The 26,444-nt window shown below is 28.2% G+C and overlaps 2 protein-coding genes across 2 annotated transcripts in view; one reads left to right on the top strand and one right to left on the bottom strand.

Moving 5' to 3' along the window:
* The first annotated feature begins 4,100 nt into the window (after nt 1–4,100).
* LOC111675714 (myb-like protein I) overlaps nt 4,101–26,444 on the top strand; it is a 99,375-nt gene continuing 77,031 nt past the window's right edge. Inside the window, exon 1 of the mRNA XM_046950899.1 lies at nt 4,101–4,246. The gene's annotated coding sequence lies outside the window, so the exon portion shown is untranslated. The remainder of the gene's footprint in view (nt 4,247–26,444) is intronic.
* LOC111683364 lies at nt 12,657–13,750 on the bottom strand. Its single transcript, XM_023445438.2, has 3 exons — nt 13,521–13,750; nt 13,127–13,267; nt 12,657–13,055 (listed from the first exon to the last, which is right to left on the bottom strand). The coding sequence occupies exons 1-3, from the start codon at nt 13,625–13,627 to the stop codon at nt 12,866–12,868; spliced, it is 438 nt and encodes a 145-aa protein (XP_023301206.2). The 5' UTR covers nt 13,628–13,750; the 3' UTR covers nt 12,657–12,865.

The raw sequence follows: 26,444 nt of genomic DNA, 5'->3' as shown, positions 1-26,444 counted from the left end.
AGTTGTTTACATATAATAGGTTTAACATATATTTAAAAACAACCCAGCAAACATAATGTAAGAGAAAATTTTTCGAATTAAAGTTAAAAATCCCCGTTGAACTTTAATTAGCGATGGGATAAACATTTTACCTAGCAGCGAAAAATGTTTTGGAAATTTAATTACACTAATCGCAAAGTTTCAATTTGTGAAGAAATTTAAACTTTTGGTTTGTTGGGTGGTATGTTTTGGTATGTATATGTATATCTATGTATTTTATATACTATCTATCTATGTATATTTAAAAAAACCCATATTGTGTTTTTATGTATTTATGTTGGTTTCCATTGTTTTACACTAGTACATACATACATACATAATTAAAGTATATTGAGGTAGGATACGCATTTTAACTGCGTAGTTTGAAATAAAGTTTGTTGTAAAATGGTGATGATGATGTGTAAAGAGAATACCAGGAATGTGTTGGAAGACAAAGAAAATAGGCAACAAACAAGCTATATATTCATATACATTTATTTGTGTATATGTATGTATATACCTGAGTTTATGTATAATGAATTATAAGAAAACCCCTTTTATAAAACCCCCTAATTCTACTTACATAAATGTAACTGAATTACAATGGAGCTAGCACTAGGGTGATCCAAGAAATATGAAAATAAATTTAAATATAAGTTTTAAAATGTTTGTTTCAAAATAATTTCAAAACGGAAATACAATTAGTGTTTTGTTGATAGCCTGTATACAAGTCTATATACTATCCAATAAACCAGCCAATAGAATGTTTCATAGACTATACTGTGGGCTGGTCAATGAATTTATACGCATATAGCATTCAAACTAGACCAGTCTATAGACTAGTCAATCGATCAGTTTGTAGACTAATTCATAGACGAGTACGTACACAAACCTATAGAATAGTCCTTGGAGCAGTCTAGTCCATATACCGATCTATAGACTAACAGTTTATAGAATAGTCCATGGACCAGTATAAAGACTATTCCATATACCAGCCTATAGACTAGTCTAAAGACTAGTTCATAGATCATTCTACACACCAATCAGTCTATAGACTATTCATAGACTAGTCCATAGGATAGTTGATAGAATAGTCCATGGACCAGTCTATAGACTAGCCCATAGACCTGTCTATAGACTTTAGAATACTCCATATACTAGTCTATAGACCAGTCTAAAGACAACTTCATAGACCATTCTACACACCAATCTTGAAACCAGTCTATATATAAGTCGATAGACCAGTCTATAGACTAGCCCATAGATTAGTCGATAGACCAGTCTATAGACTAGTCCATAGATTAGTCGATAGACCAGTCTATAGATTAGTCGATAGACCAGTCTATAGATTAGTCGATAGACCAGCCTATAGATTAGTCGATAGACCAGTCTATAGATTATTCGATAGACCAATCTATAGATTAGTCGATAGACCAGTCTATAGATTAGTCGATAGACCAGTCTATAGACTAGTCCATAGATTAGTCAATAGACTAGTCTATAGACTAGTCCATAGATTTGTCTATAGACTAGTCCATAGATTAGTCGATAGACCAGTCGGTAGACCAGTCTATAGACTAGTCCATATATTAGTCGATAGACCAGTCTATAGACTAGTCCATATATTAGTCGATAGACCAGTCTATAGACTAGTCCATATATTAGTCGATAGACCAGTCTATAGACTAGTCCATAGATAAGTCAATAGACCAGTATATAGACTGGTCGATAGAATAGTCCATAGACCAGTCTATAGACTAGTTCATAGACCAGTCTAGATTGTAGTGATTTGGCTATTCCTGTCCCATAACGTAAAACTTTTTTGGCTTTGCATAAATGTGGAATCCTATTGTAAAAGTTCTTCAGCATACATGTGGGAATATATACCTACGTATATGAATAAAAGTTTGTATATTTCTATATGTGTGCATGTGTGTATAAGGAAAGATAACCTATTTATTTTTATAATAAAAATTTTAATGAAAATTGAAGCAAACTAGACATAATAAAGTGTTGCATATTTTACATATTTATTACAAACTAACCAACAACATGAATAAAAATAAATCAATAATATCTATGTTTATATATAAAAACTAACGTATACATATTTAAATTCATAACAATACAGATACAATATTTTGTTACTTACACATACATATATACATATGTAGCTGTATCTTTATGTAAAAATTTGTACATAAATCAAATTTACACACAAAATTATTGTCAATTTATGCATAAATCCTGTTGTGAATCTTTTATGGGTTTGCTTAATCTGCCAATATGTGTTTGGAGAAATTTAGTCTATATTTGTACCATTTTAATGGTCTTTTGTTTTTGTTTTCTAAACCAACAATTTCTTCACATATCTTTACTTTTACATGTGATTACAAATATATGATTTTGAAAAATTTATTACTATTTAAAGCTTTGATATTTGCTATTTGTTTGGTTTGTTAGTAATTCATATATGAAAATTGTTATTTTGCGTGAGCAATTATCACTTCGTTATAAGTTAGAGAATATAAATAAGTTTATTAAAAATAAGATATTTATTTAAATTTGTTTATACTTAATCGGTTTTAATAGAATTTATTGCTATAAAATAATTTATTGTTATAAATAAAATATTATATGGAAATGTATGGTTTTGTTTGAAATTATTATGATGTAAGCGTATGAGCAATATCAATCTCAAAGGGGAAATTTATAATACGTCGTTCTTACTCATTTAGATTTTCTTAAACAAATTTTATTAAAATTCATTATGGATATTTTCTATGTATTAAAAGAAAATTTTATGAAAACTTTTTATAAAATAGAAAATTTTATAAAAATTTTCTATAAAAAGAAAATTCTTTGAAAATTTTCTATAAAAAGAAAATTCTATGAAAATTAGCTATAAAAAGAAAATTCTATGAAAATTTTTTATAAAAAGAAAATTTTATGAAAATTGTTTATAAAAAGAAAATTCTATGAAAATTTTCTGTAAAAAGAAAATTCTATGAAAATTTTCTATAAAAAGAAAATTTTATGAAAATTTTCTATCAAAAGAACATTTTATAAAAATTTTCTATTAAAAGAACATATTATGAAAATTTTCTATAAAAATAACATTTATTAAAAATTTTCTATAACAAGAAAATTTATTGAAAATTTTCTATAACAAGAAAATTTATTGAAAATTTTCTATAACAAGAAAATTTATTGAAAATTTTCTATAACAAGAAAATTTATTGAAAATTTTCTATAAATAGAATATTTATTGAAAATTTTCTATAAAAAAAAATTTATTGAAATATATATTTTTATATGAAAATTTTCTATAAAAAGAACATTTTATGAAAATTTTCAATAAAAAGAAAATTTTATGAACATTTTCTATAAAAAGAAAATTTTATGAAAATTTTCTATAAAAAGAAAACTTTATGGAAATATAAATAAAATCTTAAATTGTTATAACTGGAAGATATAGAAGCTATCGGAAACACTTTAGAAACTTGGAAACTATTAAAGGTAAAATTTTAAAATTTCGCACGATCTATTTGACATGCAAGTGAACATTTGGCGGACTAGATTTCAGGGGTGGGTTCGTTAATCTATGGAGCTGGAATTTTAAAAATTTGTAGGAAGAACTTCAACGTCCATTTGCATATCGTAAAGAAAAATGGGGACTTAGCACCTCCCATATGAATTAAGTACAAAAATTCGGGAAACTATTAAAGCGAGAATCCACAATCTTTAAGTTTTATATTACAAAACAAAAAAAGAAACAATAAATATAAAAGATAGAAAATCCTTTATTTGGCTCTTCTTCATTTTCTATTTATAACTCAAAGGAATGATATTTAACCTTGTTGGATAAATACACTTACACTCACACAGACACACATTTCAATATACTTTTATATACAAACTAAAAACCAACTAAAACCTTAAAATAAGTCTATACAAGAATAAAAATTTTTATTTATCTTTTCACAAACATCCTTAAGGGAATAATTTCTTTTTTTTATATTCTTGGTTTTTTATCTCATGTTTTTTTGTTTTCTTGTTTCTAATTTTAGAGTAAATGGAAAATGCGGACAGTGTAGCTGTTGTTGGCGTACTTTTTGTTAGCAGTAATATTAAACCTAAACCTACCACACCTTTAAATGAAATGTTCTTAAAAAAAGATAAAAATAATCTACAACAGACAAAGGAATTTTTAATGATGTTAAAGCAGGTGAGTTGAAATTTTATACGCATTTTTTAAGAAATTTTGTATTTTTAAATTCGTTTTTTTTCTAGTCTATAGTCTGGTCTATAGTCTAGTCTATAGTCTAGTATATAATCTAGTCTATAGTCTAGTCTACAGTCTAGTCTATAGTCTAGTCTATAGTCTGGTATATAGTATGGTCTATAGTATAGTCTATAGTCTAGTCTATAGTCTAGTCCATAGTCTAGTCTATAGTCTAGTTTATAGTCTAGTCTATAGTCTAGTCTATAGTCTAGTCTATAGTCTAGTCTATAGTCTAGTCTATAGTCTAGTCTATAGTCTAGTCTATAGTCTAGTCTATAGTCTAGTCTATAGTCTAGTCTATAGTCTAGTCTATAGTCTAGTCTATAGTCTAGTCTATAGCATAGTCTATAGTCTAGTCTATAGTCTAGTCTATAGTATAGTCTATAGTCTAGTCTATAGTATAGTCTATAGTATAGTCTATAGTCTAGTCTATATTCTAGTCTATAGTCTTGTCTATAGTCTAGTCTATAGTCTAGTCTATAGTCTAGTCTATAGTTTAGTCTACAGTCTAGTCTATAGTCTAGTCCATAGTCTAGTCTAACAATAGTACTTTAAAAAAAAAGTAATTTTTCCTTAAGAAATTTACTTTTTCCCAGATGATATTTTCAAAAAATTTGTGTAACACAGATCGAAGAGTTACAAAATATTTAAACAAAATAGATTTTTAAACCTGCATTAAAATAGCACACCAATAATAACTAAAAAGTGTAACTAAAGCAACAAAATTTTTTCAACTTTTAAAACAATTGTTTTATTCCCACGTTTTTGTTAAACTTTATTTTGAACCTTTTTTTCTATAAAAAATTCTTCTTAATATCAAGACATTAAAAATATTATAAAATAAATGTTTAATATTCCGTTAATAGACGTCCGTCCGTATGTCTGTCTGTCCATTCACCACCATGTTATTGTAATGAAAACACACCACATACTCTGTTACTGTGTCGTATAATTAATATTTCAATTTAAAATAATTATACGTATACGCCTCCTATGACAACCCTAGTGTATGAGAATAAACTCTCAAACAACTATACATAAATGAATGCAAGGATGAATGTTTGAAAATTTAAATGAATTAGTAATGTCACCATATGTTATCAAATAATAAAAATTCATATTTTCTCCCCTTCTCATAGAACCTAATTTTCTTCAAGGTAAATAAACTACATAAATATGTATGTATTTGTTAAATGACAGTTGTTTTACCTTAAAAACGCGTCAGTTTGTGTATATAAACGTACTCATACTCTTTAGCAATTAAACAAACATTGTTTAGAACAAAACAAAATAAACTTGAGAACATTTGGTTTATAGTCAGCACGTGCTTATTTTATAGAAATATAATAAAAACATAAATGTAAATAAATGCAGATGTTACACTTATAAGTTAAAACTATAAACTATTTACTAGCGTTAAATGAAGAGTATAAATTTAGAGATATATTTTTCAAAAATTCAATGGTTATAGTACCGCCGCTATTACTTCAGTAACTCGTTCTGTGGAACACTGTGAAACTAGTTATACATTGTCACTAATCTTAGTAAAAGTAGTTTATTTTAATTTATACTATTACTAAGATATATACAATTTATCAACTGTTTCTCATAGTTGGTCGAAATTTTAACAAAAGTGCTGATCAGCAACTAATTTGATGTGGTTTTCAGGTTGAGACCCAACCGACTTATGTTGATCAGAACAAATAAATCTATTGGGTAGGTCAAACATGCAAAATTCAGTACTTAAGTTCTTTTTGATTTTGACAAATAATGTGGTACCCACCCCACACTATTTTCGGTCCTTTTTCTTACTTATAAACTTTGATACATAGCCAACATGGTAGTATATAGTCTTGCCTTAAGTCTAGTCTATAGTTTAGTCTTTAATCTAGTCTAGTCTATAGTCTAAAGTCTAGTCTAGTCTATAGTCTAGTCTATAGTCTAGTCTATTGTCTAGTCTATAGTCTAGTCTATAGTCTAGTCTATTGTCTAGTCTATAGTCTAGTCTATAGTCTAGTCTATTGTCTAGTCTATTGTCTAGTCTATAGTCTACTCTATAGTCTAGTCTATAGTCTAGTCTATAGTCTAGTCTATAGTCTAGTCTATAGTCTAGTCTATAGTCTAGTCTATAGTCTAGTCTATAGTCTTGTCTATAGTCTAGTCTAGTCTATAGTCTAGCCTATAGTCTAGCCTATAGTCTAGCCTATAGTCTTGTCTATAGTCTAGTCTATAGTCTAGTCTATAGTCTAGTCTATAGTCTAGTCTATAGTCTAGTCTATAGTCTAGTCTATAGTCTAGTCTATAGTCTAGTCTATAGTCTAGTCTATAGTCTAGTCTATAGTCTAGTCTATAGTCTAGTCTATAGTCTAGTCTATAGTCTAGTCTATAGTCTAGTCTATAGTCTAGTCTATAGTCTAGTCTATAGTCTAGTCTATAGTCTAGTCTATAGTCTAGTCTATAGTCTAGTCTATAGTCTAGTCTATAGTCTAGTCTAGTCTATAGTCTAGTCTATAGTCTAGTCTATAGTCTAGTCTATAGTCTAGTCTATAGTCTAGTCTATAGTCTAGTCTATAGTCTAGTCTATAGTCTAGTCTATAGTCTAGTCTATAGTCTAGTCTATAGTCTAGTCTATAGTCTAGTCTATAGTCTAGTTTAGTCTAGTCTATAGTCTAGTCTATAGTCTAGTCTATAGTCTAGTCTATAGTCTAGTCTATAGTCTAGTCTATAGTCTAGTCTATAGTCTAGTCTATAGTCTAGTCTATAGTCTAGTCTATAGTCTAGTCTATAGTCTAGTCTATAGTCTAGTCTATAGTCTAGTCTATAGTCTAGTCTATAGTCTAGTCTATAGTCTAGTCTATAGTCTAGTCTATAGTCTAGTCTATAGTCTAGTCTATAGTCTAGTCTATAGTCTAGTCTATAGTCTAGTCTATAGTCTAGTCTATAGTCTAGTCTATAGTCTAGTCTATAGTCTAGTCTATAGTCTAGTCTATAGTCTAGTCTATAGTCTAGTCTATAGTCTAGTCTATAGTCTAGTCTATAGTCTAGTCTATAGTCTAGTCTATAGTCTAGTCTATAGTCTAGTCTATAGTTAGTCTATAGTCTAGTCTATAGTCTAGTCTATAGTCTAGTCTATAGTCTAGTCTATAGTCTAGTCTATAGTCTAGTCTATAGTCTAGTCTATAGTCTAGTCTATAGTCTAGTCTATAGTCTAGTCTATAGTCTAGTCTATAGTCTAGTCTATAGTCTAGTCTATAGTCTAGTCTATAGTCTAGTCTATAGTCTAGTCTATAGTCTAGTCTATAGTCTATTCTATAGTCTAGTCTATAGTCTAGTCTATAGTCTAGTCTATAGTCTAGTCTATAGTCTAGTCTATAGTCTAGTCTATAGTCTAGTCTATAGTCTAGTCTATAGTCTAGTCTATAGTCTAGTCTATAGTCTAGTCTATAGTCTAGTCTATAGTCTAGTCTATAGTCTAGTTATAGTCTAGTCTATAGTCTAGTCTATAGTCTAGTCTATAGTCTAGTCTATAGTCTAGTCTATAGTCTAGTCTATAGTCTAGTCTATAGTCTAGTCTATAGTCTAGTCTATAGTCTAGTCTATAGTCTAGTCTATAGTCTAGTCTATAGTCTAGTCTATAGTCTAGTCTATAGTCTAGTCTATAGTCTAGTATGTAGTCTAGTCTATAGTCTAGTCTTTAGTCTAGTCTATAGTCTGGACTTTAGTGTTGTCTATAGTATAGTTTATAGTCTGGTCTATAGTTCAGTTTATAGTCTATTATATAGTCTATAATCATGTCTATACTCTAATCTATAGTCCAGTCTCTAGTGCAGTGTAGCTTATAATCTCGTCTATAGTTAAGTCAATATTATAGTCTATGGTCTAGTCTAGTCGATAGTCTTGTCTATTGTTTATTCTATAGACTAGTCTATAGTCTGGTCTAGTCTAGTTTATAGTCTAGTATATAGTCTTTTCTATAGTCTTTATTCTTGTCTATATTCTAGTCTATAATGTAGTCTACAGTCTAGTCAAATCTATAGTCTAGTCTAATCTAGTCTATAGTCTGGTCTATAGTCATATTTATAGTTTTGTCTACAGTCTATTCAATGGTTGTCTAAAGTCTAGTCTAAAGTTTAGTACAGTAGTAGTTTAGTCCATTACAGTAGTAGTTTAGTCCAGTACATAGTTCATTGACAACATTTTTGTAGATGTAAGGAAAAACTACGAGCCATAAGTTTGTCCATAATGCACAAATAACACAGACTTCTGGAATAGTAAGTTATTTATTTTTTTTTGTGATAGCCAATTATTAAAAATTTCTTAAAAGCATCACAATTTTTGATATTTTTTCTTTTTCTTTTAATAGATTTTTAATTTTGTTTATTTTTGTTATTGTTTGATAACAACAAATAGCATTACAATAAAGATAATATCTTTTTGCTAACAAAACAACAACAATAAATAACAATAGACTAGTTAGTATGTGTAACATTTTTTCAGCTCTTTTTCTCTAAAACACATTTGTATTTAGTTAATTGTGTTGTTTTTGGGGTAGTTTCACGTGCTGCTTGTTATGGAACACCCACATGCGCACGTTACATTTAATAAGAAAGAAAAAAAGCAAGATAAAGCATAAAAAAGGAAAATGTATAAAATTTTTTAAGGAAAACTTGAAAAAAATAAAGACAATTTTTTTCAATTTAAGCATGTTAAGTAAGGTTGTTTTTGTTAAAAGAAAAATATTTATTTTTTGCCACAATTAATTTTTAAGAATTTATGTTTTAATTTGTTTGTTATTTTTAAGTTGATTTATAATTTGTTTGGTTTAATAAGGAATTTTTGTTTTGTTTTTTTTTATTTTTTTGTATTTTTTGTTTTCATTTCTATTTTTCTTTCTTCATTTACTCTGTTGACGTCTGGCTGGGTGGGTGTTGTCGTTTTTTTTTTGCAACAACAAAAAACATTATATAGAATAAAAAATATACTTTTCTGTTGTCTACTTTCAATTATAATTATTAATAGAGAGATTTTAAATATTAATTTAAAACAAATTGCTTTGTTTTTGTTAAGATATTTAAAACAAAAACTTATTTTTGATGTTGTTTTCTTTTTTGTCAAAAGCACCTTTTTTTGTTGTTAAACATTTATTTTGATAAATAATTTGTAGTAATTACTAAATTGATTTTTTTTATTTAAATTTTTTTTGAGGTTTAATTAAGCTTTTTTTTCATATACATATACTTTGTTGTGTGTTTTTTGTTATTTTTTCTATATTTTTAAACCATCCACTTTTGTTGTATTTTTGTTTTCCAAACACACTCAATCACAAGTTTGTTTTTTTGTTTTAAACACCGTCGCACTCGTCGTCGTCTGCTTCTACTACGTCGTCTTCGTTTAGGCACTTTAGACCAACTTTACCGCATAAAATCTTCACATCAACTGTTTTGTGTGGAAAATTGTGTTGCCTTTACTGGCTGCCTCTACTTGTTTGTGTCCGAAAACATTTTGTTAAAAAAAAAAAATTGGTTGGCCTGGCTAAATGGCAAAAGCTTTTTGTTAGCTGTTTTTATTGTTATTGTTTGGTTTTAACGTTTTCTGAGTTGTCTTCTTCCTTTATCTCTTTTACTGTTGACATGATTTTTTTTGTTTTTCTTCTATTCACAGGTTGTTGTTTGTGTAATCACTATAATTTTCTTTTTAAAACTACTCTCACGCACTTTTCTCTCATCTCCCTCTCTCTCTCTTATTGTTTCAGTTTAAGGACATATTTTGACATTTGACGCATGCGTTTTTATTATGTAAACAAATATGTGTAAAATTGTTTAACAGACATACATTTTTATAGTTTTTCCCTAGAATCAGCTCAAGATTTTTTCAATGTTTTTATTTTAGCTTGAACATGATGTCAAAATATTTTTTTTTCTGTCATATTCAGCAAAAACGTCATGGTCTCGTAAACTACATTTATGCTTGTATTTGTCTGAGCATTTGTATTTGCAACATGTGATGACATCTAAGGGTTGACTGTTTATAGCAAGTGTTAGATGTTTAAAGCTGATGACAAGTATCTTTATGTTTATATTTTTTGTAAAAAAATTCAATGCGTAAAATTTACAAAAATTTTTTTGTTTGTAAAAATTTATTTTTATTCAGCAACAATTCTTTTTTATACCACTTTATTGGGGAGGATATATTGGGTTTATGCTGTGTTTGTACTGTGGATGTCTGTAATACATAATACCAATCGGCTCAGAATCATTTTCTGAGTCGATTTAGCTATGACCGTCCGTCCGTCCATGTAAACCTTGCAATCAAACTACAGGTCGCAATTTTGAAGATAATTCAATAAAATTTGGTACATGATCATCTTTTGATCAAGGGACGAAGCCTATTGAAAATAGTTAAGATCGCTCCATTATTTCACCTATATCACGAAGGTGATGTTAATATATTTTCTTAAAATTTTAAAAGCGAAAAAGATTATGAAATCATTTTCTTTTATAGAAAGTTTTCAGTATAGTTCAGTTCTACTTCATTTTCTGTTCAGTTCCAGTTAAGACCTTCTGAAGTTCTTCTTCAGTTCTGAATCAATTCTAGTTCAGTTCTATTTAAGTTCTAGTTCAATTCTATTTTAGTTCTTTTCTAGTACACTTCACATCTAGTTCAGTTCTAGTTTAATTCGAGTAAAGTCCTAGTTCTATCTTACTTCTAGTTCAGTTCTTATTTAGTTCCACTTCAGTTTTGTATAAATACTAGTTAAGTTCAGTTCTAGTTAAGTTCTACTTCAGCTCGGAAACAATTCTAGTTTAGTTCAGTTGTAGTACAGTTTTAGTTAATTTCTAGTTCAGGTTTAGTTCAGTTTCAGGATCACTTCAGTTCTAGTTTAGTTCATGTTTATTTTTAGTTTAGTTCTTGATTAGTTCTACTTCGTTTTTAACTCAGTTAAAGTTCAGTTCTAGTTCAGTTCTAGTTCTGTTCTTATTCACTTCTATTACATTCTTATTTAGTCCTAGTTCAGTTCTATTTGTTCAACCATGTTTAAGTTTTAGTTCAGATTTAGTGTAGTCCTAGTTCAGTACTTGTTCAGTTCTAGTTCAGTTCTAGTTCAGTTCTAGCTCAGTTCTAGTTCAATTCTAGTTCAGTTCCAGTACAATTCTAGTTTAGTTCTAGTTTAGTTCTAGCTCAGTTCTAGTTCCGTTCTAGTTCAGTTCTAGTTCAGTTCTAGTTCAATTAGTATTAAGTTCTAGTTCAGTTCTAGTTCAGTTCCAGTTCAGTTCTAGTTCAGTTCTAGTTCAGTTCTAGTTCAGATCTAGTTCAGTTCTAGTTCAGTTCTAGTTCAGTTCTAGTTCAGTTCTAGTTCAGTTCTAGTTCAGTTCTAGTTCAGTTCTAGTTCAGTTCTAGTTCAGTTCTAGTTCAGTTCTAGTTCAGTTCTAGTTCAGTTCTAGTTCAGTTCTAGTTCAGTTCTAGTTCAGTTCTAGTTCAGTTCTAGTTCAGTTCTAGTTCAGTTCTAGTTCAGTTCTAGTTCAGTTCTAGTTCAGTTCTAGTTCAGTTCTAGTTCAGTTCTAGTTCAGTTCCAGTTCAATTCTAGTTCCGTTCTAGTTAAGTTCTAGTTCAGTTCCAGTTCATTTCTAGTTCAGTTCTAGTTCAGTTCTAGTTTAGTTCTAGTTCAATTCTAGTTCAGTTCTAGTTCAGATCTAGTTCAGTTCTAGTTCAGTTCTAGTTCAGTTCTAGTTCAGTTCTAGTTCAGTTTTAGTTCAGTTCTAGTTCAGTTCTAGTTCAGTTCTAGTTCAGTTCTAGTTCAGTTCTAGTTCAGTTCTAGTCGTCCAGTTCTAGTTCAGTTCTATTTCAGTTACAGTTCAACTCTAGTGCATTTCTAGCTAAATTCTAGTTCTGTTCTTATTCAATTCTAGTTCTGTTCTTGTTCTATTACAGTCGTATTTTAGTCCTATTTTATCAACCAAGCTTTAGTTCTTGTTGAATTTTAGTTTAGTTCTAGTTCAGTTCTTGTTCAGTTGTAATTCAGGGGATAAATTCTGGCGAAACCTCAATAGAAGTTTAAAATATTTTTTAATTTTAATTCAGTTCTAGTTCAATTTATGTCTAGTTATAATTCAGTTAATTTTGGTTTATTAGTTTCTTATAACTCCTTTGCTTAATACATATTTAATTAAAAACGTGTTCATAGTTGTAATCAAACTGTGCTAAATTGTTCATATACATACGTACATATGTAAAGAATAATTTTTTGTTTCTTAATTATAATAAAAATACATTTCCAACCCTGCTAAGATTTCAAGCTTAATATAGTAATTGCATACTTTTAGGCTGTAGCAAAAAAAATATTCAACAAGTTCAAAGAGAAAAAGATCTGTTATTTAATAACTGCATTTAAATGGCTTATTTATTGCATTAACAATTTATTGATTTTGTATGTTAAATTTGGTTTTTTTGTACTATTTATATATTAAAAATAGATTATATAATTTAAAATCTGAAGCTAAAATGATTCGTAAATATATGAAAAAATTATCAATGATCCTAAATAAATAATCATGGGATTACACCTTAACTATTGACCTCATTTACACAAAAACTGCCATAAATAGCACCACTGCGAGTTCTTTTCAATACATACGATCTTCCTGCTGAGCCCTGCTTTTCATACGGTTCAATATACCGGTGAACTGTTTTAATTGCATTACGAAATATTTCATGGTCTCGATGTACAGCACCGGGACGGCGACGTTGAGGAATTCTGTTTAGAAAATTTAAAAAATAAACATTTATTCTTTCGAATCAATTCAAATGTAGTTGGATTTAACTAACCTTTCATTGCCTCTTTGGAAATCTTCTCTACGTCTTCTTAAATCCAAACGTCTTTTGCAATCATAGATGTAATAATAAATGCAACACAAGATCAGCAAACTTGCTAATAGGTAAACAAACCAACTGCAGTTGTTAAGGAATCTGGAATTGAAAAAAAGAATAATTGATTTCTTAAGATCTCAAATATGCGAATATTTTAAAAAGTATTGAATATCAGACTTTTTCTGTAAATGTTAATATAGTCGTCATTGGGCAATGATCTCCAGTTGACAACTAGAATTTGGCATTTTATATAAAAAAAATTATTATGCGAAAAAACATAAGCTTGACATAGAATCATTTTGTGATATTAGAGCAAAATGTTTATGAAATTGACCACTAATATGTTACTTACATTTTAAACATTTCATTAGTTTTGAGCAAAACATTTGATATTGTTTCAGCATTGGTAGGAGCTGTAATTTGTTTGGGTTTCTTCCAAAAAGTTAAATATTTCAACATTTTAATTGATATACCAAATTATATTATAAATTTTTGATTTCGAAAAAGCCGTGAATGATGAATTTTATAACATAACACCAAAAATATTTTTAAAATATATATATAAAAAAAAACAACTAAAAAAATCACAACCGAAAAGACAAATATTTCAATAGAGATGTAAAGAAAAATTGAAAATTGTTTTTCAAAATTCAAATAATAAAAGAAAATTCGTTCAAAAGTATAGAAGGGATATGCGATTAAGTTCAGGGACCGATATTTTCCATAATTTATTTCTAGTACAGTTCTTGTTTATTTAAGTTTTAGTTCATTACTAGTTCAGTTCTAGTTAAATTCTTCTTTATTCCTAGTTCAGTTCTAGTTGAGTTTTAGATGAGTTCTAGCTCAGTTCTAGTTTAGTTCTATTTCAGCTCCAGATCAGTTTTAGTTCAGTTCTAGTTCAGTTCTTGTTCAGTTCTAGTTCAGTTCTAGTTCAGTTCTAGTTCAGTTCTAGTTCAGTTCTAGTTCAGTTCTAGTTCAGTTCTAGTTCAGTTCTAGTTCAGTTCTAGTTCAGTTCTAGTTCAGTTCTAGTTCAGTTCTAGTTCAGTTCTAGTTCAGTTCTAGTTCAGTTCTAGTTCAGTTCTAGTTCAGTTCTAGTTCAGTTCTAGTTCAGTTCTAGTTCAGTTCTAGTTCAGTTCTAGTTCAGTTCTAGTTCAGTTCTAGTTCAGTTCTAGTTCAGTTCTAGTTCAGTTCTAGTTCAGTTCTAGTTCAGTTCTAGTTCAGTTCTAGTCAGTTCTAGTTCAGTTCTAGTTCAGTTCTAGTTCAGTTCTAGTTCAGTTCTAGTTCAGTTCTAGTTCAGTTCTAGTTCAGTTCTGTTCTAGTTCTGTTCTAGTTCAGTACTCGTTAAGATTTAGTTCAGTTCTAGTTGAGTTCTAGTTCAATTAGTATTAAGTTCTAGTTCAGTTTGGTTTAATTCTAGTTCAATCTTTTCTCAATCCTTTCAGTTCTAGTTCTGTTCTAGTTCAGTTCTAGTTCAGTTCTAGTTCAGTTCTAGTTCAGTTCTAGTTCAGTTCTAGTTCAGTTCTAGTTCAGTTCTAGTTCAGTTCTAGTTCAGTTCTAGTTCAGTTCTAGTTCAGTTCTAGTTCAGTTCTAGTTCAGTTCTAGTTCAGTTCTAGTTCAGTTCTAGTTCAGTTCTAGTTCAGTTCTAGTTCAGTTCTAGTTCAGTTCTAGTTCAGACCTAGTTCAAAAAGTTTAAAAAAGGCAAAATATTTAAATATACTCTTTATTTTTAATCATCAGTCGTTATAGCATAAATAGTGAACTAAAAATAAAGCTAGCCAATCAATAACGACTTAAATATTTAATACAGAAAAAATCAAAAAAAAAGTACCCAGAAGAACTAAATATCGTAAAACATTTTGAGGAAAAAAAACTCAACAAAAATGCTTCTTTAAAAATTATAAACTGCATAAACTGGGTCAATGCCAATAGAAGCGGCAGCATAGTGTGTATTTAACATGTATAATATTTTAACTACGAGTATAAGTACAATCTGCAGTCATTTAACAAACAGAACATAACAGAAAAAAAACTACTAATAATGCTAGAACTATACAACAATAATAAGAAAAGAAACAATAAAAACATACAAAAATATACTGGTAATAATGAAAATAACAATAAAACTAGTAAAAAAGAAGCGCGCTTACGAAATTAACACCAACATTTATTTGTTTGTAACAAAATAATGTGCATTCATCGATTCTCGATGAGTGACCGACTAACCGTGCACTAGCCTGATGTAGCTGCAGCATAAAATGTATATTTAATGACGTCATTAATTTCAAAATACACTGTTAATAACATTTCACCTACATTTCAATGTTATGACTACTAGTCTACAAGTGTGCTACAGTTTTTATTTAACAGTTAACGTTAAAAAGGAAACTGTTAAAGTGAAAGCTTTCTCTCTTTTTCTTTTACATACATATATTTTTCCGAATTTCAGCTCTTATTTAACTGCTCTCTATTTCCTTTTTCGTAATGGTTGTCAAGGATTCCAGGAATTATCTGAATTTTTCATCTGTTGTTTTGTTCTCTATTTGAAAGCTTGCTGGTTACTTACTATAAGTTCGTTTGTTAGTTTCTATGTATCTGAATCTGTTATGTTTTGTTCTTGTTGTGCATTAAAATGCCATAAAATGTTTTGATACACATGTTAATGGAACGAACGTTATGAGATAAGAGTTTATATTATTCTCTGTATCCGTACCAGGCTGGTGACATTGATAAGTTTTGCATAACTTTACATTATTTTGGAATTCAGGTGCTTTGAGCAGCGAAAAAATGTATGATTTTTGGAAATATTTAAGCAAAATGTGTAGTAGAAATACTTTAGTTTACAGTATAGTCATATTTAATAAACTAAAAATAGTTTTTTCTTTTCATATGTTAATGCATCAAAGTTCGTTAAAATTTAGCAATAGAAGATTAGATAGATAGATAGATAGATAGATAGATAGATAGATAGATAGATAGATAGATAGATAGATAGATAGATAGATAAATAGATAGATAGATAGATAGATAGATAGATAGATAGATAGATAGATAGATAGAAAGATAGATAGATAGATAGATAGATAGATAGATAGATATATAGATAGATAGATAGATAGATAGATAGATAGATAGATAGATAGATAGATAGATAGATAGATAGATAGATAGATATATAGATAGATAGATAGATTGATTGATTGATAAATAGATAGATAGATAGATAGATAGATAGATAGATAGATAGATAGATAGATAGATAGATAGATAGATAGATAGATAGATAAATAGATAGATAGATAGATAGATAGATAGATAGATAGATAGATAGATAGATAGATAGATAGATAGATAGATAGATAGATAGATAGAAAGAGAGATAGATAGATAGATAGATAGATAGATAGATAGATAGATAGATAGATAGATAGATAGATAGATAGATAGATAGATAGATAGATAGATAGATAGATAGATAGATAGATAGATAGATAGATATATAGATAGATAGATAGATAGATAGATAGATAGATAGATATATAGATAGATAGATATATAGATAGATAGATAGATAGATAGATAGATAGATAGATAGATAGATAGATAGATAGATAGATAGATAGATAGATTGATAGATGGATAGATAGATAGATAGATAGATAGATAGATAGATAGATAGATAGATAGATAGATAGATAGATAGATAGATAGATAGATAGATAGATAGATAGATAGATAGATATATAGATAGATAGATAGATAGATAGATAGATAGATAGATAGATAGATAGATAGATAGATAGATAGATAGATAGATAGATAGATAGATAGACAGATAGATAGATAGATAGATAGATAGATAGATAGATAGATAGATAGATAGATAGATAGATAGATAGATAGATAGATAGATAGATAGATATATAGATATATAGATAGATAGATAGATAGATAGATAGATAGATAGATAGATAGATAGATAGATAGATAGATAGGTAGGTAGGTAGATCTTTACAAAACGACATTCGATAAATAAGCATTAATTTAAATTTCTGATTAAAAACAGAACTTGTTCTCTTCATGTTGTTGTAAGCCCCTTTTAAACTGAGTAACATTAAACGATTTTTACCTTCTGGTAACCTATTTTTACTTCGAACAAATCCCAAAACCAAAAACTGTCAATAAATCTATAAATATATGTATGTATATGTGTATAGATACAATATTGAATATCTTTTTGACATTTAGGTTAAGCATAACAACACTATTGACGGCACATTTGTCAAAATCTCGCTAAAATAATAAAAACAAAATTTAAATTCTTATTCGTTTCAATATACTTTTTGTTGATTATTCTTTGTTACTCCAATCAATGTTAACAAACACACGTTGATACCCTTGGTACTACACATATGTATGTACCTGAGCCATACACCCGTGGCTTTGAATTTTTTTTCTTAATATTTATGTCTTATAAAAAAATTTAAGTTCGATTTTTGTATTGGGTGGCGTTTAGTCAGACTCCTCGTGTGTTTTTAATTGCCGTTATTGGTTCTGGGTTGATGATGGTAGTGTTGTTGGTTTGGTTTCTTTTATGTGGTTTTTCATAAATATGACATTGCATGTTGTTTCATGTCATTGCGAAAATCGCAAAAAAAAAAACTAAATTCAAAACATAAACTATGATACTTAAACATAAACGAAAAAAACACCAAGTTATTGATACATGTTTGAGGAAAAAAATATTAAACAAAAAAAAAAAAAAAAAAAAAAAAAAAAAAAAAATAAATTGAATGGAATCGAAGTATGTATGCAAAACAAAAATTTTTGAAAACAATAAAAAATGCGATTTAAAAACCAAGCCCAGCTTTATTTCGTTTAGCTTTTTTGTTTTGTTGGATGATTTTATTTTGAGTCAATACCAATAACAATTACATTTGACCAATAATAATTCTTAAGTTTTTAAAAATAAAGCTTTATTTTCTTTAACAATCCAAATGGGTTTAAAAAAATTTGATTCTGTTTTCCGTTTTTTTTTGTTGCAAATTTTTGTGTACCAAAAATTTTGTGTTTACTTAATCGTTTTTTTTGTTTTACGGAAAAATGTATCGTGATACTCGCAATGTGAATTTTGTAAATTTGTTGTTGTTTTCAAAAGAGAAAATTTAGCATGTTGTATTTTTAAATCAGAATGACATTTGTACACTGTACGACTATGGAGCATATATATACATATGTATAAAATAGATTATAAACTCGGCTTCTGACAAGACTATAGAATAGACTATGGACAAGAATATGGACTAGACTATAAAGAATACTAAAGACTATACTACAGACCAGACTATAGACTAGACTACAGACTAGACTATGGACTAAGCTATAGACAAGACTAGAACAAAAACTAGTCGATAGACTAGGCTATATACTAGACTATAGACTATACTATAGACTAGACTATAGACCAGATTATAGACTAGACTATGGACTAGACTATAGACTAGACTGTAGACTAGACTATAGACTAGAATAAAGAGTGGACTAAAGACTAGACAATAGACTAGACTATATACTATACTACAGACTATTTTATAGACTAGATTTTAGACTGTAGACTAGACATAGACTAGACTATAGACTAGACTATGGACTAGACTATAGGCTAGACTATAGCCTAGAATATAAACTAGAATATAGAATGTATAATAGACTGGACTATAGGCTAGACCATAGACAAGATTATGGAATAGACTAGACTATAGACTAGACTATAGACCAGACTAAAGACTAGACTACAGACTAGACTATAGACTAGACAATAAACTAGGATATAGACTAGACTATAGGCTAGACAATAAAGTAGACAATAGACTACGTTTTAGAGTGGACTAGACTAGACTATAGTCTAAACTATAGACTAGACTATAGACTAGACTATAGACTAGACTATAGACTAGACTATAGACTAGACTATAAACTAGACTATAGACTAGACTATAGACTAGACTATAGACTAGACTATAGACTAGGCTATAGACTAGACAATAAACTAGGCTATAGACTAGACTATAGCCTAGACAATAAAGTAGATAATGGAATACGTTTTAAAGTGGACTATAGAATATATAATAGACTAGATTATAAACGAGACCATAGATAAGGCTATAATCTAGCTTTTAGAGTAGACTATATACTATACCATATACTATACAATAGACTAGACTATGTAATAGTCTATAGACTAGATTATAGACTAGACTATATACTAAACTTAATATTATACTACAGACAAGATTATAGACTTAATTATGTACTAGACAGTAGAGTAGACACTAGACTAGGCTGTAGGATATAGTATAAACTATATACTAGACTAAATAATAGACAATATAGACTATAGTTTAGACTATGGGCTAGGCTATAGACTATACTATAGACTTGACTATAGACTGGACTATAGACTTGACTATAGACAAGACTATAGACTAGACTATAGAGAGGACTATAGAATATATAATAAAGTAGATTAAATGCTATACAATAGACTAGATTAGACTAGACAATATAGACTAGACTATAGATTGGGCTATAGATTATACTATAGATTATACTGTAGACTAGACTATACACTATACTATAATGTAGACTATAGACTTGACTATAGACTTGACTATAGACTAGACTATGGACTAGATTATAGACTAGATTATAGACTAGACTATTGACTATACAATAGACAAGACTATATATAAGACTATAGACTAGACTATAAAGTAGATAATGGAATACGTTTTAAAGTGGACTATAGAATATATAATAGACTAGATTATAAACGAGACCATAGATAAGGCTATAATCTAGCTTTTAGAGTAGACTATATACTATACCATATACTATACAATAGACTAGACTATGTAATAGTCTATAGACTAGATTATAGACTAGACTATATACTAAACTTAATATTATACTACAGACAAGATTATAGACTTAATTATGTACTAGACAGTAGAGTAGACACTAGACTAGGCTGTAGGATATAGTATAGACTATATACTAGACTAAATAATAGACAATATAGACTAGACTATAGTTTAGACTATGGGCTAGGCTATAGACTATACTATAGACTTGACTATAGACTGGACTATAGACATGACTATAGACAAGACTATAGACTAGACTATAGAGAGGACTATAGAATATATAATAAAGTAGATTAAATGCTATACAATAGACTAGACTAGACAATATAGACTAGACTATAGATTGGGCTATAGATTATACTATAGATTATACTGTAGACTAGACTATACACTATACTATAATGTAGACTATAGACTTGACTATAGACTAGACTATAGACTGGACTATGGACTAGACTATAGACTAGATTATAGACTAGACTATTGACTATACAATAGACAAGACTATATACAAGATTATAGACTAGACTATAGTTTTAATTTTGCAAATATGTATTAAGAAATGTTGTTTCATTCAGTTCAAACAACCAGGATCGCTATTAGTTACCTACCAATCTGTCTTTGGAAGAAATTGACAAGTTTTTCTCACCGTTTTCAACATTAGAAGATTTTTTGAATAACAATATTTTAACCAAAGTAAGTCAATGCCCATCTTTAAAACTGCAGGGTAGTTTTTTAATAATATTGTGTGCTCGGCATGTATTTATTTGCATCATGGTATTTTTTGACATTTATTACTTGAGCAAAACAGTTTTATTCTTTTGTATGTTTGAAACCAAAGTTAATTTTTCATTTTAGTAGGAGTTTAGGTCGTTTTGTTTTTTTTTTTATAAAAATTTTTCATAGTTTTTCATTAATTCTCGTAATAAACATATTGTGCAAAATTGTTTTGTATATTGTCTGCATATTAAATTATCTAAAAATATATAGTTGGATATTTGTGTTGTTTATTTATATTTAATTCTTTGTCTATATGTCATATTTTTTGTTATTTATATTTATTTTTGTATTTCTGGGTTCAAAAGTTGCGTGTTTGATGCTAATTTTATGGATTTGCAGTTAAACGGTTTTTGTGTTTATATAACACCTGCAAGGGATACGAAAAAAAAAACTATAATAAAAACTATACAGTCTATTTTTAGTATGTTTTGTCATATTGTTTATGATTTGGCAAATTTGATGGATATCGTAATATTTCTTTTGGTATATAAATTACTGATACAAAAAAATTAAAGGAAAATTCTAATATTAACTCAATGTTCTTTTAAGGCTTTAGCAAATTTTATTGAATTTCTTTTTCCAAAATTTTCTCTCTTAGAAAACACTGTCTCAAAGCCAATGCTTATACAAAACAGATGCATCTTTTTTTGTATCTGACTAATACATGATTAATTTGTTAAATAAAATTGCAATTTTTCTTCATATGCAATCGAGACGTTGTTGTCGTGTTTTATGTAGAATATTCATTTTCAATTTTTATTTGTTTTTTTTAAATTTTATAAAAAAAACTTAGAAAAACAAAAACATGTCAAAGCCATTGTCAACTGACGGAAATCAATTAAACAAAAAAGTATTAAACACGATTTTCTAGAGGCAAAATTTCTAACAAAAGCTTAAAATTTTTAAAAACACTCACTCAACATTTTGAAAGCCAAATTTGGTTAATTTGCAATTAAAAATAAAACTAAAAAACATCTATTAAAAACACAAAAGTAATTACATATAATTAAACATCAAAATAGCTAAAATTTTACAATTTCTTTGTTGATTATTCTTAATTCAATTTTTACTATACATTTTTCCTCAAAAACACATAACAACCACATTTCTGGTTTAACTTTTTTTTTTTTTTCATCAGCACCTCATAAACTGTCATTAAACATTAAACTCCCCAAAATATATAAAAACTAAAAAAACTCGTTTCTATTGGTATTTTTTTTCTAATGAATATTAATTTTTCTCTGTCATTGTTATTAATGAAATAAACGCCCACTGTAGTTTGTGTGTTTGTAGTTTTTTAATCAAACATATTTTTGAAAATTGAAATCTTCATTTCTTCACAATGAAAATAAATGAATTTTAATTTTTCACTCTAATTATGTGACAATTAAAACGGACTACTTGTCAACATGATACTTTCGATGAAAATTAAATAAAAATGGTTTAATAAATGAAAACCCGTATAGTAGTTACAGATTGTTTTTATGATAGACACTGTAAATTAAAAGAAATATAAATAATAAAATACTAGAGTAGAGAATAGACCTATAGAATGTATAGACTAGAGTATAGGCAGAGTATAGACTATATTGTAGACTATAGACAGACTAGACTGTAGAATTGACTATAGACCAGACTTTAGACTAGGCTATAGATAAGTTTATATACACGACTATAGGCAGGACTACAGACCAGACTATATATTAGACTGTAGACTAGACTATATACAAGACTATATACTAGACTACAGACAAGAATATAGACTAGACTATAGACTGTACACTTTACTTGAGTATAGACTAGGCTATAGCCCACACTGTAGTCTACACTAGACGATACAAGTATAAAATAGACGACTATAGACTAAATACTGTAAGACTATAGACAAGACGACAATAGACTAGATTACTACAGGCGGCTATAAACTATACGCCTGTATACTAAAAACTAGGCTAGACTGTAGACTAGACTATGTACTGTTAATTGACTAGTGACTACATACTGGACTGTAAACTAGACTATATACTAGACTATAAAGTAAACTTTAGACTGAACTATTGCATAGAATATAGACTAGGCTATAGATTAGACTATAGATTAGACTATAGACTAGACTATAGACTAGACTATAGACTAGATAATAGACTAGACTATAGACTAGATAATAGAGTATACTACAGACTAGAATGTAGAAATTGCTACAGTAAATTATACTAAAAACTAGACTAGACTATGTACTGTTAAATGACTATTGACTAGACTATAGTCTAGACTATATACTAGAATATAAACTAGACTTTAGACTGGACTATGGACTAGAATATAGACTAGAATAGACTATACTAGAATATAGACTAGAATATAGGCTAGATCATAGATTAGATTATAGACTAGACTATAGACTAGACTATAGACTGGACTATAGATTAAACTACAGGCTGGACTATGGACTAGACTATAGACTAGACTATATACTAGACTATAGACTAGACTATAGACTAGACTATAGACTAGACTATAGACTAGACTAGACTATAGACTAGACTATAGACTAGACTATAGACTAGACTAAAGACTAGACTATAGACTAGACTATAGACTAGACTATAGACTAGACTATAGACTAGACTATAGACTAGACTATAGACTAGACTATAGACTAGACCATAGACTAGACTATAGACTAGACTATAGACTAGACTATAGACTAGACTATAGACTAGACTATAGACTAGACTATAGACTAGATTATAGACTAGACTATGGACTAGACTATATACAAGACTATAGACTAGATAATAGAGTATACTACAAACTAGAATGTAGAAATTGCTAAAGTAAATTATACAAAAAACTAGACTAGACTATGTACTATTATAGACTAGACTATAGACTGGACTATAGACTAGACTATAGACTAGACTATAGACTAGACTATATACTAGACTGAAGACTAGACTATAGACTATATAATAGAGTATACTACAGACTAGAATGTAGAAATTGCTACAGTAAATTATACTAAAAAGTAGACTAGACTATGTACTGTTAAATGACTATTGACTAGACTATAGTCTAGACTATATACTAGACTATAAACTAGACTTTAGACTGGACTATGGACTAGAATATAGACTAGACTATACTAGAATATAGACTAGATTACAGATTAGATTAAAGACTAGACTATAGACCAGACTATAGACTAGACCATAGACTAGACTATAGACTAGACTATAGACTAGACTATGGACTAGACTATGGACTAGACTATGGACTAGACTATGGACTAGACTATAGATTAGACTATAGACTAGACTATAGACCATAGACTATTCTATAGACTAGACTATAGACTAGACTATAGACTAGACTATAGACTATACTTTAGACTATACTTTAGACTATACTTTAGACTAGACTATAGACTAGACTATAGACTAGACTATAGACTAGACTATAGACTAGACTATAGACTAGACTATAGACTAGACTATAGACTAGACTATAGATTAAACTATAGACTAGACTATAGACCAGACTATAGACTAGACTATAGACCAGACTATAGACTAGACTATAGACTAGACCATAGACTAGACTATAGTCTAGGTTATAGTCTAGTCTATAGTCTAGTCAAAAGTCCAATCTATAGTCTATATTTTATGCAATAGTTTAGTCTAAAGTCTAGTTTAGAAATTGTATAAAATTGTCGCGTTTTACTCCTGAAACGTGATTATATTTGGGTTTATAGACGAAATGGTTTAACTTTTGTTTGGGTTTTAAAATGTTCCACATACATTAGATTAATTAATAAATAAATTACTTAGTAGCAAACATCATAAATATCTTAATTATAACATCGCCTAGTAGCCCAATTTCCAAACACCCACTATATAACATAACTTGAAAGAAGGTTTTTGTGTTATTACAAACTAATACATTCATGCTTCTTTTAATTACATATAAATACCAACATGGTAATAAAACAATAAACATTTCAAACAAATGATTTTATAATCCATGATACAATAACAGTAAAAAACAATAAAATAATTTTTTACTTTATCTCAATTTGTGCATAATTTCTTTAGACAACAGCATGTAATACTACTACTAGTCATAGTCTGTAATGTAACCAACAACAGAGATATAATTTATCTTTAAAAAATATGATATGAAACTAACTTTATCTGGAGACTTAAAATTTGTTTTATTTTTTTCTTTTATTTTGTTATAATAATATTTACAATATTTATTATTTACTATATTGTAACTGAGTGTGTGTTTATTTGTTTATTTATGTTTATAATTTCCATTTAAATCTTTGACTGATAACGACAACATCACTTCATTAATTTTAGATTACGTGGGTTGTTTTAGTCTTATTTTTTTAAGTTGCGGCTAGATTGTTTTTTTTTTGTTTGATTCACTCTTTTTAGTCGGGATGTTTGATTTTTTTTAAATCTCCTCTATTCAGTGTCAATTGTGGTTTAATAAGTATTTACAATATAAGCTTAATTAAATCTTTTTATATATATAATGACTTTTTTTACATTATTTTAAATATACAAAAAAATATACGAATTAAAACATATAAATAGCAATTTCTTTTTTATTTTCGAAAATTTTAAAATATCTTAAATAAAATTGCAAAATTGATATTTCATTTACATCTATTGTTTTTAGATTAACATTATTGAAGTTTTCTATTAGTTGTATATACATATATTTATTTCCATTAATTTGATTTTATTATAATTCATTGAAATATTCCATAACAAAAATCTTTAAAACAAATTGTATATTTATTACAGAATGTTATTTTACTTCTTGTCCAAAGACAAACATTTACTTATCGAATCAATATAAACAAATTGTTAATGTTTATTTAGACGAATAAACAAATAAAAACTTTTTTGGAATTTATATCTAATTTCGTTAAAATAAATTAAAATTGCACCAATAAATTATGGTGTAAGAAAATAAAAAACATTAAATTCTAGTAATAAAATTTTGAATAGAAAATCCATAAAATTGACCACAAAACTTGTATTTGGCATTTTTTAAAATCAAGCAACTCGTATGGTCCAGTTTTTGTTCATAAAATCCACAGGAATTGGAAAATTTTCTAATAGATTTATCTAAAAAAAATATACATATAGTTTTAAATGATAACTCATTAACTGTATTTATTAGATTAGAATAGATTGAATGTAATTAAAAGTGATTTTTTATTGTTGAACATAAATTATTGGTGTAAATAAATTATTATACAGTTGGACTTCTTTTAAACAATTTCATCTAAACATGATAATAAATTTACTTTAATATGAAATCAAACTATAAACGGGCTCTAATGGAACCACCCAGTAGCGAAATAAATACTTTAGTCTATAGTTTTATCTAAATTATAGCCTAGAATGACGGCTAGTTTCTAGTTTGTAGTCTATAGTTAACTCTATATAGATAGATAGATAGATAGATAGATAGATAGATAGATAGATAGATAGATAGATAGATAGATAGATAGATAGGTAGATAGGTAGGTAGATAGATAGATAGATAGATAG

Source organism: Lucilia cuprina, chromosome 5 (assembly GCF_022045245.1).
Source record: "Lucilia cuprina isolate Lc7/37 chromosome 5, ASM2204524v1, whole genome shotgun sequence".
Lineage (NCBI taxonomy): Eukaryota > Metazoa > Arthropoda > Insecta > Diptera > Calliphoridae > Lucilia > Lucilia cuprina.
This window is presented reverse-complemented; position numbering and strand designations above follow the sequence as displayed.

Bases quoted from the DNA above. Each gene is read 5' to 3' on its own strand.
- LOC111683364 (XM_023445438.2), bottom strand. From the start codon at position 13,627: ATGTTGAAATATTTAACTTTTTGGAAGAAACCCAAACAAATTACAGCT. The intron at 13,268-13,520 runs GTAAGTAACATA...TTTCAATTCCAG, and splicing joins ACTAATGAAATGTTTAAAAT to ATTCCTTAACAACTGCAGTT. The intron at 13,056-13,126 runs GTTAGTTAAATC...TTTTCTAAACAG, and splicing joins TTCCAAAGAGGCAATGAAAG to AATTCCTCAACGTCGCCGTC.